The 21,869-nt window shown below is 38.6% G+C and overlaps 1 protein-coding gene across 1 annotated transcript in view; it reads right to left on the bottom strand.

The window, feature by feature from the left end:
- LOC150075707 (calcineurin-binding protein cabin-1-like) overlaps positions 1-21,869 on the bottom strand; it is a 1,104,404-nt gene that overhangs the window by 71,022 nt on the left and 1,011,513 nt on the right. Inside the window, exon 42 of the mRNA XM_090388624.1 lies at positions 8,719-8,790. Coding sequence (XP_090244750.1) covers positions 8,719-8,790 — 72 coding nt within the window. The remainder of the gene's footprint in view (positions 1-8,718; positions 8,791-21,869) is intronic.

Raw genomic sequence — 21,869 nt, 5'->3', positions numbered from 1 at the left:
TACATTTCTGATTTGCAATATAGACTTGATGGCCAATTTGTTAATCCAATAAGCAGAAATTTGCAGAATTTTTAAAATATTCCAAATTTAATGTAGCTTTCCTCTATTTTGTGAAAAGATAAAAAGATATAGAGGAAAATACTATATTTTTTTTGATGGAGAAACCCTTTGTAACCACCTATATTATGATGGTGAGATAGAGATCGGGTCAAATTAAGCAAAAAACATGGATCTGTTTTAAATCCGGAGATATCTGGAAGGCAGTTATGCATATCTTCTCTTCAAATGTTGACTGATCAGTCTCTATATGCAAGGGGTTCACTGGTTCTGCAATGTAATGAAACAGTTTTGGAAAACCTAACTGTTATTTTAACTTTAATACAAACACTTTTTATTCAAACTGGTTTTTCTGTTTATAAAACATCACATTTTAAAGTGTTTATACCTAATTCCAATTTATTAGCATTAGCATTAGCATTAGTAGAGGCATTTGATGCAAGAAAGCAAGCTTATGCAGCATCAGCCAAAAAAAAAAAAAAAAAAAAAAAAAGTAACATAAATAAATAAAAATAACCACTTCCACTTCACCCCTCTGTTCGTTCGAAATACCTGTCCAGCTTATTCTATATATATCTTCTATTATATCAAATATTTTTAAAAATTATACAAAGTATCATATATATGTAACCACTGAGAGATGAAGGCTCGTTCTAAGAAGTATGATTTCAATGCAGTGTTTGAGAGGAGAATTATGAACTGAATACAATTGCCAATACAAGTAATTTAAACAGATTAGCATTAGTAGAGGCATATGATGCAAGATATCAAGCTTATGCAGCATCAGCCAAAAAAAAAAAAAAAAACACTCCCATTTCACCCCTCTGTTCGTTTGAAATACCTGTCCAGCTGAGACCTAAATTTATTTAGGCTATTAACTTCCATAACAAGGGATGGAAGTCTGTTCCACCAACCAACAACCCGCTGGCTAAAGGCAAATTTCTGCACATCTATCCTACATCTGTCTTTGCTCAATTTGAATTTATTCAAGAGGAAGAATTCCATTGGCTTTGAGCATGCTCTAACTATTCAAAGCTTTATACACCTCTATCAGGTCACCTCGCTGGTGCCTAGTCTCCAGACACTGTAATTTGCAAAACTTAAGCCATTTTTCATAAGAGCAACCCTTTGTTCCATTCACTAATTGCTCTTCTCTGTACTCGTTCCAGCATCTCTGCATCCTTTTTGAAATGAGGCCTCCAGACCTGTATACAGTACTCAAGGCGTGGCCTAACCATTGCCTTATACAAGGGAATAATCACCTCGTTATCCCTGCTAGAAAAATTCCTGTATATTATTGACAAGACACAATGAACTACTCTTGCAGCCCGTCTGCAGTGCTCAGAAATCTTCATATCTGCCTGCACAACCACCCCCAGGTCCCTTTCATTCTGTACCAATGCCAGTGTAGTACCACAGAGTTGATACGTTGCTCTGGGGTTACTGTTTCCCATATGTAGTACTTTACATTTGTCAATGTTAAACTTCATTTGTCACCTCTCAGCCCACCTGCTGAACCTTTCCAGATCCTGTTGCAGCAGCACAGTGTCAGTAGCATCCTTAACAACCCTGCCAACCTTTGTATCGTCTGTAAACTTGAACATTAAGCTTGATATACCATCATCAATATCATTTCTAAATACAGAAAACAACAATGGACCCAACACAACCCTGAAGGACTCCACTAATAACATTAGTCCACGATGAGCAGTCCAATCATTACCACTCTGTCTTCTCCCCCTCAACCATCCCTTTATCCATAGCAGCAATTTGCCTCCAATGACACACTGCTCCAATTTGTGCAGCAGTCTTCCATGTGCAACAGTATCAAAAGACTTTCTAAGATCCAAATATATAATATCAAAGTTATTTACTGCATCCAGTTCTTTTGTGACTGCATCATAGTATCCAATCAAATTGGTCAGGCAACACTTTCCCTTAACAAAACGATGCTGTCCGAGCTATAACTGAAGTCTTGTGTAGATGATCCTGCAGTGCTTCTTTAACCAGTGCCTCCATTAATTTTCCTGGAACAGAAGTTAAACTCACAGGTTTATAATTACTTGTGTCAGCCTTTTATCCTCCTTTGTGAATTGGGGTCACATTTGCACATCTCCAGACTATGGGTACCTCCCCTGAGTCCAAAGAAGCTCCCATAATTATGGCTAAGGGTTTGCTTACTTCTTTTGCTGCCTCCTTTAATATAACTGAATAGATCCCATCCAATCCGAGTGCCTCTTTTATGTTTATCCTCAACAATTTCTCCTCCACTTTCCTCTCAGTTATTATAAAATCATCTAGCTCACTGCCAGAGTTTACTTCACCTCTGGCATTCCCCTTCCTGAATAACTCCTCATTTGTGAATGTAGATACAAAATACTCATTTAGTTTGTTAGCCTCCTGAGCAGGATCCTCAACTGTTGAACCATCAATATCCAGTGGACCAATCTGATTCATCCCTTTCCTTCTAGAGTTTACATAGGTAAAGAACTCTTTTCTGTTTTTCTTTGCATCCTTTGCCAAGGATTTCTCATAATCTGCCTTTGCCTGCGTAACCTCCTTTGTGACTTGGTTACAGACCAGCTTATATCTATCATAGATTTCCATGTCACCCATTAATTTATATGTATCCCATGCATTTTTCTTCTCTGCCATATGTCTCATTAGTTCATCTGACATCCATTTAGGCCTAAATGGAACAATACTTCTTTGAATGCTTCCCATTTTGAATTTGCTAGTGGTAGCATCATCAGTTCGTCCTACTGTATAGAATTTAAATACTGTCTCAGACCATCGTAGTTGCCTTTACGAAAGCAAAAACCCTTTGCTTTACACCCGATGGTAGTTACCTCTTTGAGTAAATTCCACTTCAGCACACTGTGATCACTGCCACCTATTAGTTCCTTTATCTGCAGATTCTTAATGCATGAAGAATCACTACTGATAATCAGATCAAGAGTATTACTCCCTCTAGTTGCCTCCCAAACATGCTGATGAAGAAAACAAACATCCAATAAATCCACTAAAGCCTTACTGGAAAAGAATAATCAGATATCACAGTTGTATCAAGAAAACATGATTTTACTGGGTCACTGAGTACCAATCACCCCAAATAAGAATAAATGACAAGAAAAAAGATTGAAAGGTCTATGGTGATCATGGATACAGTATATAAATGAAAATAGGTAGGTTCAATGTGTTTAACAAGGTAAGATGGCAATCATCCACCAGGTATTCTACTAGCTTACCTCTTTGGTAAATCGTATTGAAATCCCTACATAAACAAAAGGAGGATGGGTGTTGTTCTATTAGATTTTCCATATTGTTCGAGGATTCTTGAAAATATAATATTTATTTCAAGAGTGTTACCAATGACAACGTGCATGGTCACTACTTCTAGAGAAGTTCGGAGAGGAACATGTTTGCATGGAATAATATTTCTAAGAAAAACTACTACTCCACCTCAGGCTGAGAATTCAGTATTTCTATATCATCTAAAAATGGTATAATTTTTAATGACAGAATATGCTTGAGAATTTAAATAGTCATCTTGCATGCATATTCAGGTGGTAGATGACTTTCATCAACCGGTGAAATACCACCACTTTGCTTATTGGAGGCTCGAAGTGGTGAAAGCCATGTTTAGTCTCTAGAGCAAAGTTTCCGGCATCCCCCTCTCCCCATACTTTTCCTTCAACCCATGCACGGTACTAAGTACTATAGGTTTTGATACCTTTCGTGTTTGGGGTTCTCATAAAAAAAAAAAAAAAAAAAAAAAATATGCCTGCTACAGCATGCTGATGATAAAATTGTGCAAGTCATCAGTTGCACTGCGAAAGATTCCATTATTTGGTTTTATGAGATGTTGGATGACTATTTTTTAAAAGTACATTGCTCATACGAATCAGTTTTCATTTTATCTTTCTTAGGAAAGAAGGCGCTTACAGCATCCAAGTTATCATTCACAAGAGGTACTAAAATTGCATTATTTGGCTCATTTAATTCATCAAAATCATTTCAATGGAGTGTAATGGCAGTAGTTTGGTGCTTTCTGGAAATTTCAATTTAGCCATCTTTGGTGTAGCATCAGATGAAATGATTTCAGAGGTTTGTTATGTTGTGCACTGTTTGAAACTGAAAGGTAAGGTATGAGCCTAGTCAGCAATGGATGTGCCTGGAGGAACCAACACTTCCATTTGAACATCAACTGACTTAAAATTTTGAGCAGCTGTGGCACACAAATACTTTGATACTGTGGATTACTTGTCTTCTCGTTTTGAGTATTTAACTTTGTTTCCCCCTTTATATTCTGGATTTTTTCCCCCTTGCTTTCATAGACTGCAGGTTTTGAAGAATGTTAGATGGCTACCCCTTACAATTTTGGCAGTGAAAGGATGTCGCAGTGCAGTTTGGTTGTGCTCCTTGGATCTGTAATTAGGCATATTGTACAGCCACCAAAAATACAGCCATTTTCAAACAGCAATATGCAGTTTTAAAATGGCTGTATATTTGGCCCATAGCACCTAATGGGTTTTTGGAATATATGGTTGGACAAAAAGATGGCAGTCTTCTTCCAACATGGAGGTAACCTGCTTTCACTGATGCTGGTAGAGTAGGTTAGGAGTGCTAATAATGCTCCACATTGGAACAAGGCTGCCATCTTTTAGAGTTATGATTTTTTTTACTTGAATGCCTTTTTGTTCATATAGCACTTGGACCATTTATTTCGCTAATACAGTTACTAGATCCCATTCTAATATTATTCCTTTGGAAGTGTTTATTCATTCAAGTAAAGTTACTCCCCTGCACGGGGAGTAACTTTTACTTGAGTGAATTTTGTGAAACAGCAGCAGATTCAATGCATTTCTGCATATTCAGAGACTGATCTGAAAGTGAGAGTAACATGAGAAATGCTAGAAAATCTAGTGCTGAGGAACTTGTTTGAACCTCTTGGGTCAAGAAGCATCATGGTCAGTTTCTGATGTCTTTGGCTGAGAGCTTGTTGGTGCTAAAAGTGAAAAGATATTGTAATCCATTACTATTCCTTTAGCCAAGGGAATTTCTCTCTTGTCCAGGTTTTTTTCAAAACCATGTGGAAGCTGGAGTGATGCCAACCAGTAACCAAGTGGCTATAAAAAGTTAGCTGAGTTAGTGATTACAATGAAAAGAATAATCAGAAAGATGAGAGATGTGAGGATGTTCGTGACGACCGAAGAAGTGGGTGTCCTTTAACCTAGTGAAATTTGGATAGAGTTGCAAAAGTTTGAGAAACTGTGGCAAGAGATCACTGTTTGATCTTCAGAACAGCTGATGAACTGGATATGAATGAAACAATTCATTAAATTCTGCTCGAAGATTTAGGGCAAAGGAAAGTCTATGCAAAATTTGTGCTGCACAGCCTTACAGAGGAGCAGAATCAAAACAAGGAGTGTCATCAGAGACAAAACGTCCACATGCTGTGGCATTTTGTCTCTTGACTTCAAAATTATTAACAAGGCAAATGGTGTTTTTTTTTTTTTTTTTAGAAGTCCAGGATCAAGACAATGCTGATCATGTTTTTAACAAATGGTGTGATTCGCAAGTAATGTGTAACTGAAGGGGAGAGAGTCAATGCCACATTCTGCGTATAGGTGGTTCAAAGATTACTGAAGTGCATTTTCTGGGTGAGACTGCAATTTCGAGTTGTTGTTATTTGGTTTTTAGGAGCATTAGCAAATAAGGCCATATTGCTCCGGGATATGCGGTGGTCATTCCCTGACCTTTCCACATCCTCCGTATTTGGTGGTGACGGGCTCGAACCCCGGTCTAATCAAGAAGCGTGTGCTACGCACTGCTGCTCCTTCCCACCTGGCTATGAAAGGCAGAGTTCTTGTTGCACAACAATGCACCACCTATTTTGCACTTGTTGTGAAGACATTTCTCATGAAACTACAGATTAGACATCCACCCTACACACTCCTGATCTAGCACTAGAAGACTTCTTCCTCTTTTCCAAGATGAAAACTGCCCTCAAAGGAAAGAGATTTCAGGATGTTGAAGACATAAAGAAAAATGTTACTGGACTGAACATCAACTCTTTGGATGACTCAGTTGATTATTTTCAGAAACTTTTAAAATGGTGTAATAAGTGCATTCAATCAGGAAGTGACTACTTTGAATAAAAATAAAATCATTTTTGGAACTTCTTCACTTTGTGTGTTCTTTTTATTGTGCCAGTTTTGGAATGTTATTGCCACACCTTATACAGGGGGGTCCTTGTTATCCAAGGATAATTGGTTCCAGAAAATTCCACTTAAAACGAATCCACTGAAAATGGGAACCAAATTTTTGTAATGTGTATTATGTACTTGTACATAGGAAACAATGGATTGAAGGAACTGAAAATTGGGAATTATTTTAATAGACATTTTTTATTATAATATGTTGAGCAATATAAGGTTAATTAAAGTTTATTGACTATGTATATACTAAGTGCAATAGCATCATTAATACCCAGCCATTTCTGAATAAACAGAATATTTATAAGGCGGCATCGTTTTAAGTTATATCTCATATTGTGAATACCTTCACAACGAGTTGCCATGATATTGCACTACTTCGAATAAGTAACGCTTCACCTAAGGAGAAGACTAATGTTACTTATTCTCAGATAGGTACCACCACTCAGACAGCACCATTTCAGGGCTATTTTGTATTTGTGTGGGATCATAACTCAACTATCCAGTTGTCCCTATTAGACTTAGAAAAGCAAAAAGGTAGAGGGAAAGTAATAGTAGGAGTGGAAGAGGAAAAGAAACGGTGTAGAAGAATGAAAGGGATGGGAACTCCTTCAACTCACACCACTCAAAAACTCAAACTCCTCGAATAGGCAATGCTTCCCCAGTGGAGAAGGCTGTTAGGCTGTTATTACCTGTTCTTGGAAACTCTGGACATCATCAGGCTCCCCTTGGTGCCGTTTCAGGGCTATTTGGCCCTTCGGTGGGTGGGTTGTTATTGTTATTTGGTTTTTAGGAGCATTAGCAACTAAGGCCATATTGCTCCGGGCGGTGGGTGGGTAGGTACCCAAGTGATGCAATGATGGCAAAACAGTTATGAAGTATAACTCCACAATATGAGAGATGCCTGATGGTGTATGATGTATTTAGACTAAGATGCATTTAGGGCTAAAGCCTCAAGCTGCGATAAAATTTAGACTATGTATATATTAAGTGCAATAGCATCATTAATGGGTGGTGGTACCTATCTGAAAATAAGTAACATTAGTCTTCTCCTTAGGTGAAGCGTTACTTATTCGAAGTAGTGCAATATCATGGCAACTCGTGAAGGTATTCACAATATGAGATATAACTTAAAATGATGCTGCCTTATAAATATTGTTTATTCAGAAATGGCTGTGTATTAATGATGATTTTGCACTTAACATATACATAGTCTAAATTTGCTCATAGCTTGAGGCTTTAGCCCTAAATGCATCTTAGTAAAGTTTATTGATGTTGCACTATTTTTCAGTTTTATGAATAAAGAATGAATCCAGAGGTTTTTTTTTTTTTCAGCTGTATTTTTTCAGATAAAATTGTGTCCTATCACAATTTTATTTGTGATAGGACACAATTTTAGTTATGTAACCTTTAGTTATGTAACATTTTAAAGTTTTAATTTCGCACTAAACTTTTGTGCACAATCATGAAGAAGGTCGCTCTCACAAAAATATTCAGGTGCTTGGTCACTATTCTCAAGGGCTTCCTTTAATTCTTTAATTTTCAAATCTTTATCCATTGGTGATTCGATCACGTCATCATTTTCGGCTTCCTCTTCTGTGGTAGTTGGAATAATTCTACTAGCTAGCTCATTTGTAAGTGGTTTTGCACTTGATTCAAGAAATTGCATGATATCCCCATCATCAACTTTTGGAATCCAGCTTTTTTTGCAAGACTTACAATTTTATTATGTAACCCGGTCACATTGCATTCTTCATATTCATGAACTGCATCAAGATATAACTTTTTCCATGAGTTATTAATTATTCTACGTGAAATTTATTTCCATGCTTCTCCAATAATTTTTATATATATTTATATTTTTATTTATATATATATATATATATATATTTTTTTTTTTTATTTATATATATATATATTAGTACACATGCTGCTCCTTTCCACACACAGCCTTTGACTTACATCAGTTATCTAATTCTCTATATATTATTGCAATCTGGTGTAATGTTTAACTGTTGGTTCGAGAGAATGATTCGGTAATGTTTCAGTTAAATTTACTTTACATAACTTTACCTTCCTTCACTTCATACAATGAACTTATTTAGTTCTATCTTTGCATTATTATAAATATTCGCCTAGGTTTTCAACACTTTAATTAGGCCAGTCTTCACCATGTAGATCCTGGTTTTTCCATGTTTCTATTGACAGAACCCCATTTTTTCTTGGTAAGAATATTCTCAGTTATTCTTGCTGCTTTTCTCTGCATTTACCCCTGGATCATTTTTTCTTGATGTTACTCACATGGTATGTTATTCTGGAGTTAATACTACCCAAATGTCATTAACAACCCACTTTTGTATCATCAGGAAACTAAGACATTAAATCTGACAAACCTATATCATATCATTAATAAATATTAAAAAGAGTAAGGAAGATATCTGACCTGAATGCATTTTCCTAAATGATATTGGCAAAATCTAGTTGCCTGCTCCAGGACAGATGGATGGGCATCCACCTACAAACAGAACATAATGGAATATCAACTTTGATTTTTATAGTAGCTAAGGGCTAGAGCCAAAGGCATGAAAATTATAGACTAATATACAAGTTAGTACTTGGTATCAAGTTAATAACACTGATGAACTGTTTGAAGAAAATAGTTTTTATGATATACATCAGTAAAGAACATCTCATATTGTGGACTCCATAATATGAGAAGCAACACTAACTTGTACAACATTTCTTTTAATTACCATACTTTCTGCACCATAAGACTTTTTTCCCCTTGGAAAATGTTGGCCCAAACTGCCCTTCACTTATGGTCAAAAGGTGCACATAGTATTCTAAAAAAGAAAGCTGTTATTGTGATTATTTCCGATCCCATGTAAGGCACGCAATAAAATTATGGTTGCTGAATCAAACACAATTAATTGTAATTTCATGAGGCTTTTGTCAATTGCAGTCACTGAACAAACAAACTCATCACGATAAACCCATTAAAGCAGGGGTGGTAAACCTTTGGCACATGCACAGCTTTTGTTTGTGGTACACTTAAGAAAATTATATAGCTGATTTTAAAAATTAGAAATGCAGTTAAACTCATAGTTTAAATTATACCTCTGGCTCATATTCTATACTTTTTAGTGTTAATTTAGGTTATATTAGTTTAGATTGACGTAGATACAGGGCTGTTCAAATGAGTGGGGATTGTGATCAATATGTAGGCAGCAAAATTTAATTTTGTAATAACAAACTTTTGGAAATAAAATAGTGCAACTTTAAATTTATATGGTAGTAAGTACATACTCTAAAAGAACAGTCCTGGTTAGGGAAGTAGGGGCATTAGTGAGCAACTCATAGCATCAATTCTATAAGGACAAATATTAATTTTTCAACCTATATTTCATTTAAAAATTAAATGAAAATTCAATTAATTTTTTGTATAATTAGTACTTTTGTATAACTAATAGAGCAAGCTTATCTGCGAAAAGATCTAAAATCTCCCAAGCACTTCCTAATTCATTTCACAAATGAATGTTGTAGAGCGGATATCATCTTTTAAGGGCACAAAAGGTGATATAGTTGTACACGTTGGCCTAATGATATTAAGGGTAGGAAACCGACGGAATTACTTAACAAGTACAGGTTACTGTTGAAAAAAAGCCGTGAATTAGGGTTGAATTTGAAGGTGTCTGCAATTCTGCCCAGACACGATAAGAGGGAGTATATGATGAGAGCCCTGTCGATCAAGACTGCTGCACAAATTAGAGCAGTGTGGCATTGGAGGCAAATTGCTGCTATGGATAAACGGATGGTTGAGGGGGAGAAGACAGAGTGGTAATGTAGGATAATGGACTTCTTCTCAGTAATGTGCAACCATATCATTCTATTTGTGTGTTGTGATGAAAATTAATCTTTCAGTAAGCTGCCAAAGAAGTATGAAAATAAAATTTCAGAAGATAGATATGCAAGATTTTCCATGTATTGTAAAATCTGTTTAAGCTAACATGCTAGCATTAGTAGAGGCATATGATGCAAGAAAGCAAGCAAAAAAAAAAACAAAAAAACAAAAAAAAGCATCCCATTTCACTGATCCATGTGTTCCATATGTTTGTATAGTTCTGCCTTGAATTTATTTAAGCTATCAACTTCCACAGATACAGATGGAAGTTTGTTCCAGTCAACTACCCACTGACTAAAGACAAATTTCTGCACATCTATTCTAAAACTGTCTTTCCTCATTTTGAATCTATGGCCCCTCATGTTTGTAATCTGAGCAAGAGGAAGAATCCCATCAGCATTGAGCCTGCTCAATCCATTCAAGGCTTTATACACCTAATGTTTACCTTATAATTGAAAAATTGCACCTACTGTTTATAAATATAATTTTTCAATTTCAATAGCATGAAATGCAGTGTATAGAAAGAAATACAAAAATAACCCCAGGGGCTCACATTAGGTGAGTATGGGCTTGGCACACCTAGGGTCCTGAGCTGGATATCATCATCATTCTCTTCCTTGGTGATTCAGAATATGCAGCATAAGCCTCAGGCTTCTTTTCACCATATGGCTAATAATAATTAAGGTTCTATTTTATATACATACTTGTTATATATTTACTTGTTATTTTATACTTGAATGGTTTGATTGTTTTCTACATCAGCATGTTCGGGAGGCAACTAGAGGGAGTAATACTCTTGATTTGATTATCAGTAAAGATTCTTCATACATTAAGAATCTGCAGGTAAATGAACCACTAGGTGGCAGTGATCACAGTGTGCTGAAGTTGTTGTTGTTATTTGGTTTTTAGGAGCATTAGCAACTAAGGCCATATTGCTCCGGGATATGCGGTGGTCATTCCCTGAAGGACCTTTCCGCATCCTCCGTATTTGGTGGTGACGGGCTCGAACCCCGGTCTAATCAAGAAGCGTGTGATATGCACTGCTGCTCCTTCCCACCTGGCTACGGAGGCGCCTGTGTGCTGAAGTGGGATTTACTCAAAGAGGTAACTACCATTAGGGGTAAAGGGAAGGGTTATTGCTTTCGTAAAGGCGACTACGATGGACTGAGACAGTATTTAAATTCTATACAGTGGGACCAACTGATGATGTTACCAACAGCAAATTCAAAATGGGAAGCATTCAAAGAACTTATCTTGGAAGCTACTAGGCTTTACATACCAACTAAGAAATATTGTTCAAGGCTAAGTGGATGTCAGATGAACTAATGAGACATATGGCAGAGAAGAAAAATGCATGGGATACATACAAATTAACACGTGACACAGATGCCTATGATAGATAAAAGTTGATCTGTAACCAAGTTACAAAGGAGGTTAGGCAGGCGAAGGCAGATTACGAGAAATCTTGGGAAAGGGATGCAAAGAAAAACAGCAAAGAGTTCTTTACTTATGTAAACTCTAGAAGGAAGGGGATGAATCAGATTGGTCCACTTGATATCGATGGGTCAACTGTTGATGATCCTGCTCAGGTAGCTAACAAACTGAATGAATATTTTGCATCGACATTCACACATGAGGAGTTATTCAGCGAGGGGAATGCCAGAGGTGTATTCAACTCTGGCAGTAAGCTAGAGAATCTTGTAATAACTGAAAGTAAAGTGGAGGAGAAATTGTTGAAGATAAATACAAGAAAGGCACCTGGGATGGATGGGATCTATCCAGTTATATTAAAGGAGACAGCAAAGGAAGTAAGCAAACCCTTAGCCATAATTATGAGAGCTTCCTTGGACTCAGGGTACATCTCCAGTCTGAGGTACCCACAGACTGGAGATGCGCAAATGTGACCCCAATTCACAAAGGAGGATCAAAGGCTGACACAAGTATAAACCTGTGAGTTTAACTTCTGTTCCAGGAAAAATTAATGGAGGGATTGGTTAAAGAAGCACTGCAGGTTCATTTAGACAAGACTTCAGTTATAGCTCGGACACAGCATGGTTTTTCTTAAGGGGAAGTCTTGCCTGACCAATTTGATTGGATACTATGATGCAGTCACAAAGGAACTGGATGCAGGGAATAACTTTGATATTATATACTTGGATCTTAGAAAGGCTTTTGATACTGTTGCACATGGAAGACTGCTGCACAAATTGGAGCAGTGTGACATTGGAGGGAAATTGCTGCTGTGGATAAAGGGGTGGCTGAGGGGGAGAAGACAGAGAGTGGTAATCGATGGACACTGCTCGTCGTGGACTAATGTTATTAGTGGAGTCCCTCAAGGCTCAGTGTTGGGTCCATTATTGTTTTCTGTATTTATAAATGATATAGATGATGGTATATCAGGCTTAATGTCAAAATTTGCAGACGATACAAAGGTAGGCAGGGTCGTCAAGGACACTTCTGACACTATGCTGCTGCAACAAGATCTGGAAAGGTTGCGCAGATGGGCTGAGAAGTGGCAAATGTAGTTTAACATTAACAAATGTAAACATTAACAAATGCAACACCAGAGCAACGTATCAACGTACCACAGAGTTGATACGTTGACACCAGAGCAACGTATCAACTCTGTGGTACTACACTGACAGTGGTAGAGAATGAAAGGGACCTGGGGGTGGTTGTGCAGGCAGATATGAAGTTCTCTGAGCAGTGCAGACTGACTGCAAAAGTAGCTCATGGTGTATTCTCAATGATATATAGGAATTTTTCTAGGAGGGATAAGGAGGTGATTATTCCCTTGTATAAGGCAATGGTCAGGCCACACCTAGAGTACTGTATACAGGTCTGGAGGCCTCATTTCAAGAAGGATGTAGAGCTGCTGGAACGAGTACAGAGAAGAGCAACAAGATTAGTGAATGGAACAAAGGGGTGCTCTTACAAAGAAAGGCTTAAGTTTTGCAAATTACAGTGTCTGGAGACTAGGCACCAGCGAGGTGATCTGATAGAGGTGTATAAAGCCTTGAATGGTTTGAGCATGCTCAATGCCGATGGGATTCCTCCTCTCGCTCAGAATAATCACCTGAGAGGGCATAAATTCAAATTGAGGAAAGACAGATGTAGGATAGACATGCGGAAATTTGCCTTTAGCCAGCGGGTGGTTGGTTGGTGGAACAGACTTCCATCCCTTGTCGTGGAAGTTGACAGCCTAAATAAGTTTAAGGCTCAGCTGGACAGGTATTTCGAACGAACAGAGGGGTAAAGTGGAAGTGGTTTTTTTTTTTTTTTTTTTTTTTGGCTGATGCTGTATAAGCTTGCTTTCTTGCATCAAATGCCTCTACTAATGCTAATGCTAAATGCTAATATCCTAGATCTCATCATCACCCATGAATCAGATGACATAACAGGGCTGACAGTAGAGGAACCAGTAGCAGGAAGTGATCACAGAGTTCTACAGTGGATGATGATGAGAGATTTGCAGCAGTAAAAGGCAAAGGAATTGGTTTTACTTTCAGAAAAGGAAATTATGATGCCTTAAGGTACTACATGAATCTATTAACTGGGTAGATATCGTGCAGGCAATGAATACATTTGAACTCTGGTATGCTTTTAAAACATTAATCACAGATGCTTTGAATGCATATTTACCATTAAAAAAATACTCCACGAGGAGGGTTCCAAGTTGGATGAATAGTGAAGTTGCCACATTATTTGAGCAGAAAAAGGTGGCATGGAATAGTTACAGAGTAATAAAAAGTACTGAAGCCTATAACAGCTACAAGGTGACCTGTAATAGAGCCACAGAAAAGGTTCGACAGGCAAAGGCAGTTTTTGAGAAATCACTAGCAAACAGGGCAAAGAGAGGGGGGAGGATAGGGAATTCTTCACATATATAAATGCCAAGAAGAGCAGGACAAACCAGATCGGACCTTTACGTAAGGGAAAGGGGATAGTATTGAATACATCAGCTGCTGTTGAAGATGAACTCAACAGTTATTTTGCATCGATATTTACAATAATATCGATGCAAAAGAATTGTGGGAGCAAAGTTGAAAAATATGTAATTAATGATATTGAAATTTCGCAAGATTATTTAATGAAAAAGCTTTCGCGCCTACAGGGCAAGAAGGATCCTGGAGTTGATGGAATATACCCTATAATCTTAAGGGAGGTGGCAAGTGAGTAAATTGAACCATTGAAGCTAATTATGCGAGCATCACTAGACTCTGGGGAGATTCCATTGATTTGGAAAGGTGCCAATGTATCTCCAATACATAAGTGGGAAATTATCGACCTGTCAGTCTGGCTTCAGTGGTAGGTAAAATCATGGAGGCAATGATCAAGAGTGGAATTCAGGATCATTTGGATCAAATTGAAATTCTCAAGAATACTCAGCATGGTCTTGTGATGGGAAAATCACGTTTAACAAATCTGGTTCTCTATTTTGAAAGGGTCACTCACGAGCTGGATTTAGGGAATAATTTCGACCTTGATTATTTAGATTTCAGCAAAGCTTTTGACTCAGTCCCACCTGAGCGCTTGCTTTACAAGCTGGAACAGGTTGGAATCACTGGGAAAATCCTTAGATGGATAGCAGGAGGCAGAGGGTTGTGATAAATGGCTTTTCCTCATATTGGGTTGATGTAAGAAGTGGGGTTCCCCAAGGATCAGTATTAGGACCACTGTTGTTTTTAATTTTCATAAACGACATCGATGAAGGGATAGAGGGCATGATGTCTAAATTTGCAGATGATGTTAAAATTGGTAGAGTAGTTAATGATCACTGTCAAGCTGAGCTTCTTCAGAGATATCTGGATAGACTTCAGGTATGGTCAGTAAAATGGCAGCTATGCTTTAATCCAACAAAGTTTAAGGTATTACACCTGGGAAACAGTAATCCCAAAATAACTCTTTCACTTGGTGGAGTTCAAGTAATCCCAGTACTGTAGAAAAGGGACTTGGGTGTTACGACAGGGTCAGACATGAAATTCTCTGAGCATTGCAAACAGGTTGCAAGGAAGGCCCATGGTGTCCTATCGATGATCCATCGAACTTTTGCAAGTAGAGATAGGGACGTGATAATCCCATTATATAAGGCTTATGTTAGACCACACTTGGAATACTGTGTTCAAGTATGGAGACCGCACCTAAAGAGCAACATCGAGCTTCTTGAAAGGGTGTAAAGATGAGTAACTCGCCTGGTGAGATCGGACAAAGGGTGTCCATATGAAGAAAGACTTCGAATATGTGGGTTGCAGAGTTTGGAAACTAGACACCTTAGAGGAGATTTGATTCAGGTGTTTAAGGCTCTGAGAGGCATCAGTAAAATGAATGGGCACGGAATTTTCAAGGTTATAAATGATGCTAGAACTAGGGGACATAAATTCAAGTAACGGGTGGAAATGTTTAGATTTGACTGCAGGAAGTTTTATTTTAGCCAGCGAGTTATAAATTACTGGAATAAGTTGCCTACATGGGTGGTAGAGGCTGACAGTTTGGGGAAATTCAAAGGTCATCTGGATAGTACCTTCGGGTCAGGGAAGCACATAGGATGATAGGTTTAATTTCCTTTTCTTTTACTAATTATTATTATTTATTTTATCATTGTTTTATTCGTTTTGTTTTTTTTTTGGCTGGTGCAGCATAAGCCATAGGCTTTCTTGCACCATATGGCCATTACTAATACTAATACTAAGAGGGGGATGTCTACGGTGACATGACACCAAGGATGGATATGTCCCAAATCAGTCTCATTTCTGATGGACCAGAACTGACTACCCAGAATGTGCCAAATAGTAGTACAAGATCCCCTACCAAAACTGAAACTAACGAAAAATTTCTCGCCGGAGCAATGCATGGTGGAACCAACAGCTCAGACTCGAATTTCAGAATAAGCAAAGGCTTCATACAAAATGAAAAGCCACATCAGACAGGATAGCATACTCAAGAACTGGTGCTCAGATTAACAGAAGTAAATCTAAAGCCATGAATGCCTACATTGATAAAATACTCAAGGAATGACACATCATGTCATTCCTTAAAACACCGTTTAAGGAAAGACATGATGATTTCCCCCAACAAATTAATCCGATCGAATGGCTTGACTAAATTACAAGATTTAAGCCCAAGTCTGCTTCAGATAGTAAGAACCTTCACAACAATTGTCAGCAAGATACCCTCGCATCCGTCATCATTTGAAAAGGAGAGGTCATCCAGGCTATCAATAGTATCCCACCAATGTCATGTGCTGGATTTGATGGGATCCCACAATTTATCCTTAAGAGCATAAGTGTTTTCATCATAGATGCATTTCTAGGAATCGTAAATGGAATTCTCACAACTCAGAGATTCCCAACAGCCTGGAACCAATATATAGTTCGGGCAATTCCAAAAACACATGGAGCTACATCATTACACAGTTCAGGCCAATTATGAAAGTGTCATGCAACTTCAAAATTATGGAGATGTACCTTCTCTCCATCTTAACAAACCAGGTTCTCCCATGTAATTCACAATTTGTCCATTATGCACTGAAACTCAGGTCCACCATCACCAACATGCTGGCAACCACTAACACCATTCGGGAGATTCTACAAGACAGGGAGATGGCAATTGTGTATCTAGATATCCAGTTTGTCGTCGACTGCATTCATGTCCAGCCCCTCCTTCAGATATGTAAGGAGGGATACCAGATTAAAGGAAATATCCTTGAATTCTCAAAGTCGCTTCTTACATCCAGGGTTCTTCACTTGACGGTGAATAAAAAAATCCTTCACTAGGAAAGTCAGTGTAGGTGTGGCAACCACTAACACCATTCGGGAGATTCTACAAGACAGGGAGATGGCAATTGTGTATCTAGATATCCAGTTTGTCATCGATTGCATTCATGTCCAGCCCCTCCTTCAGATATGTAAGGAGGGATACCAGATTAAAGGAAATATCCTTGAATTCTCAAAGTCGCTTCTTACATCCAGGGTTCTTCACTTGACGGTGAATAAAAAAATCCTTCACTAGGAAAGTCAGTGTAGGTGTTCCCCAGGGCAAAGTTCTTTCTGGGGTCCTCTTTACTGCTGCCATCCACCCATTCCTGAACCAGGAAATGGATTTTTTCGGCTACACAGACGATTTGAAGCTCCTGTATGAGATCCATGGCACCGACCAACCTGAGACTGCTTCCGACACAATCATGAACAGCCTAAAAACTCTTGTTACGTACTTAGCACTGTTCTCTCTTCAGATTCACCCAAATAAATCTGCACAAATGGTGTTCTCTCTCAGATCACACCCAACTCAACTAAATCTGAAAATCCATGGAACCTCCATCCCTCCAGTAACCAAGCACAGAGATCTCGGGCTCATCTTTGACCCTAAGCTCAGCTTTAAACACCATGTCACAGATATTCACAACAAGGTCTGCTGTTCCAGATGGCTTGCCAAACAACACCTCCTTCGTGTCATAGAGTCTCAGTTCACATTTCAATATATTTACTGGCTTCTTCAGCCAATCATTACCTACAGATCTGAAATCTGGGCGTCGGCAGCAAAAACCACGCTAAAAACCATCTCATCTGATAAGTACTAGCTTCTTTGGTGGGTGCTCTTCAAGCACAAGCTTCCACCCTTCACACATACTTCAGAAATGACCAAACTTCTAAACTAAAGAAAAGTCTCAGAACGGATCTTCACCCTCCAATTACTCGTCTCCATTAAAATGATAGTGGAAGAAATCCGCTATCGTTTTAATGGTGACGAGTTTTGTATATTTATCAATATTCATTGATAAATATTAATATTCATTGATAAATATACAAAACAACAATTGGCCCACCGCTGAACCCTGATGGACACCACTAATAACATTAGTCCACAAAGAGCAGTACCCATTGACCATCACTCCCTGCCTTCCCCCACTCAACCATCCTTTATCCATTGTAGCAACTTGCCCTTAATGCTATACTGCTCCAATTTGTACAGTAGTCTTCCCTGTGCAACAGTATCAAAAGCTTTCCTGAAATCCAAGTATATGATATTAAAATTATTTTTTGCATCCAGTTCCTTCATGACCATATCATAGTATCCAATCAAATTGGTCAGACAAGGCTTCCCCTTGACAAACCCATGCCGTGTCTGAATTATTGCTGCAGTTATTGTCTGAATTAAGTCGCCTCGTCTAAATGATCCTACAATGCTTCTTTAACCATTGACTCCATTATTTTCCCTGGAACAGAAGTCAAAGTAACAGGTCTATAATTACTTGTGTCATCCTTTGTTCTCCCCTTTAAGAATTGGAGATACATTTGCACATCTCCAGTCAATGGCGACTTCCCCCAAGTCCAAGGATGCTCTCATAATTATGGCTAAGGGTTTGATTACTTCCTTTGCTGCCTCCTGAAAGCAAAGTGGAGGAGAAATTGTTGAAGATAAACATAAGAAAAGCACCTGGAGTGGATGGGATCTATCCAGTTATATTAAAGGAGGCAGCAAGGCAACTAAGCAAACCCTTAGCCATAATTATGAGAGCGTCCTTGGACTCAGGGGAGGTTCCCACGGACTGGAGATGTGCAAATGTATCCCCAATTCACAAAGGATGATCGAAGGGTGACACGAGTAATTACAGACCAGTTAGTTTAACTTCTGTTCCTGGTAAAATAATGGAGTCACTGGTTAAAGATGCATTGCAGGATAATCTAGACAAGACTGCAGCAATAATTCAGACACAGCATGGGTTTGTTAAGGGAAAGTCTTGTCTGACAAATTTGATAGGATATTATAATGTGGTTACAAAGGAACTGAATGCAAAAAATAATTTTGATATCATATATTTGGATTTCAGGAAAGCTTTTGACACTGCTGCGCATGGAAGACTATTGTACAAATTGGAGCAGAATGGTATTAAGGGTAAGTTGCTACAATGGATAAAAGGATGGTTAAGTGGGAGAAGACAGAGGGTGGTAATCAATGGGTGCTGCTCTTCTTCGACTAATGTTATTAGTGGGGTCCCACAGGGTTCGGTGTTAGGTCCACTGTTGTGTTGTATATTTATCAATGATATTGATGAAGGTATATCAGGCTTAATGTCGAAGTTTGCAGATGATACAAAGGTTGGCAGGGTTGTTAATGACAGTAATGGCAGTGTGCTACTGCAACAGGATCTGGATAATTTGGGCAGATGGGCTAAGAAGTGTCAACTGAAGTTTAACCTTGACAAATGCAAAGTACTGCATATGGGTAGAAGTAACCCCAAAGAAATGTACCAACTGTGTGGTACTACACTTAAGGGGGTAGAAAATGAAAAAGACCTGGGAGTAATTGTGCAGGCAGATATGAAGTTTTCTGAGCAATGCAGACAGGCTGCCAGGGCAGGTCATGGGGTTTTGTCAATGATATACAGGAATTTTGCTAGCAGGGAAAAGGAGGTGATTATCTCTCTGTATAAGGCAATGGTCAGGACACGCCTTGAGTACTGCGTAGAGTCTGGAGGCCTCATTTTAGGAAGGATGTAGATTTACTTGAGCGTGTACAGAGAAGGGCAACAAGATTGGTGAGGGGAATGAAGGGATTCTCTTATCAAGAGAGGCTTAAGTTCTGCAAATTGCAGTGGCTGCAGACTAGGCACCTGCGCGGTGATCTGATTGAGGTGTATAAGGCCTTGAATGGTTTCAGCACGCTGAATTCTGATGGGATCCTTCCACTTGTTCAGATTACGAACCTAAGGGGGCATAAATTCAAATTAAGAAAGGACAGATGTAGAATAGATGTGCGGAAATTTGCCTTTAGCCAGCAGGTGGTTAATTGCTGGAACAAACTTCCATCTGTCGTTGTGGAAGTTGATAGGTTGAATAAATTTAAGGAGGAACTGGACAGGCATTTGGAAGGAATGGTGTGATTTTTTTTTTTTTTTTTTTTGGCTGATACACTTGCTTTCTTGCATCACATGCCACTACTACTACTTCAGGTGCCTTTCTTATCTTTAACTTCAACAATTTCTCCTCCACTTTACTCTCAGTTATTAAAAATTATTTAGCTCCCTGTTAGAGTTTGACCAACGTCTGGCCCTCTCCTCCTTGAATAACTGCTCATGTGTGAATGTAGATGCAAAATACTCATTTAGTTCGGCAGCTATCTGAGAATTATCATCTACAGTCAAACAATTGATATCAAGTGGATCAATCTGATTCATCCCCTTCCTTTTAGAGTTTATATAAGTAAAGAAGTTTTGCTGTTTTTCTTTGCATCCTCTGCAAAAGATTTTTCATAATCTGCCTTCGCTTGCCTAACCTCCTTTGTGACTTGATTAAAGACCGGCTTGTATCTACCATAGGCTTCTGTGTCGCCTGAAAAATTTTGTGCATTCCATCCATTTCTCTGTGACAAGTCTCATTAGTTCATCTGACATCCATTTGAGCCTGAACCTAGAGCAGTATTTCTTAGTTGGAACAAAAAGCTTAGTAGCTTTCGAAATTACTTCCTTGAATGCTTCCTACTTAGAATTTGATGTTGGTAACAGCATCAGTTAGTCCCACTGTATAGAACCTAAAATATCTCAGAGACCACTGTAGTCACCTTTACAAAAACAAAAACCCTTCCCCCTTTATCTCCTCATGGTAGTTACATATTTAAGTAAATCCCAAATCAGTACACTGTGATCACCGCTACCTAGTGGTTTCTTTACCTGTAAATTCTTAATGCATGAATAATTGCTGTTAATAATCAGGTCAAGAGTGTTACTCCCTGTTGTTGCCTCTCTAACATGTTGCAGTAGAAACCATCCAATAAATCCACAAAAGCCTTGCTAGTGTGAGAGTGGCCAACCCACAAGTTCCGGACAATGTCTATATCTGGGAAGTCAAAATGCTCCATTATAAGACACTCTGATTTACTGGCCCACTCTATTTCTCTGTATAACTGTTCATTGTACTCATCAGAGTTATTAGGCCTATAACAAACTCCTTCTATCATTTTTGGTTTTCCAGTGCTTATGTCACAATAAACTGACTCAACATTGCACTATCCATCTATGTCAACTGGATGCACTTCCTTAGATTTTATGTGTTTCTTAACTAACAGCATAACCCCTCCTCCCTTCCTATCCTGTCTATCCTTTCTGTATACATTGTACTCGCCAAATTCCAATTCTGCATTGCTTATATCTGAGTGGCACCAAATCTCTGATATCCCAACAATATCTGCTTGGATGTCTTAACTAGCACTTCAAATTCATCAGATTTGTTTACTATACTCCCAGCATTGGTGTACATGCAAGTATAGATGAACCTGTTCTTACTCTTAAGTTACTCTAACACAGCCCATGTATTTACTTGTTTCATGACTTCCACAGCAACTGGCGCTTCCGTAGCCAGGTGGGAAGGAACAGTAGTGTGTATCACATGCTTCTTGATTAGACCGGGGTTCGAGCCCGTCACCACCAAATACAGAAGATGCAGAAAGGTCAGGGAATGACCACCGCATATCCCGGAGCAATATGCCCTTAGTTGCTAATGCTTCTAAAAACCAAAACAACAACAACAACCACAGCAACTGGCTTTCTGAGCTGCTGCTCATTCCAAGAGAAGCAGTGCAAGAATCATTTCCACCTCTGCCTGTGGTTACTGGCGGACATGGGTGGACAGTGCAGTGTTGAGTCAGTTTGGTGTGACATAAGCTACTGGGAAAGCAAAATTGAGGCAGGAGTGTTACAG

This window comes from Mastigoproctus giganteus, chromosome 14, assembly GCF_048544385.1.
Source record: "Mastigoproctus giganteus isolate SK-2022 chromosome 14, ASM4854438v1, whole genome shotgun sequence".
In the NCBI taxonomy this organism is placed as follows: Eukaryota; Metazoa; Arthropoda; class Arachnida; order Uropygi; family Thelyphonidae; genus Mastigoproctus; species Mastigoproctus giganteus.
The sequence above is the reverse complement of the archived record's forward strand: the minus strand, read 5'-3'. Positions and strand labels throughout refer to the sequence as shown.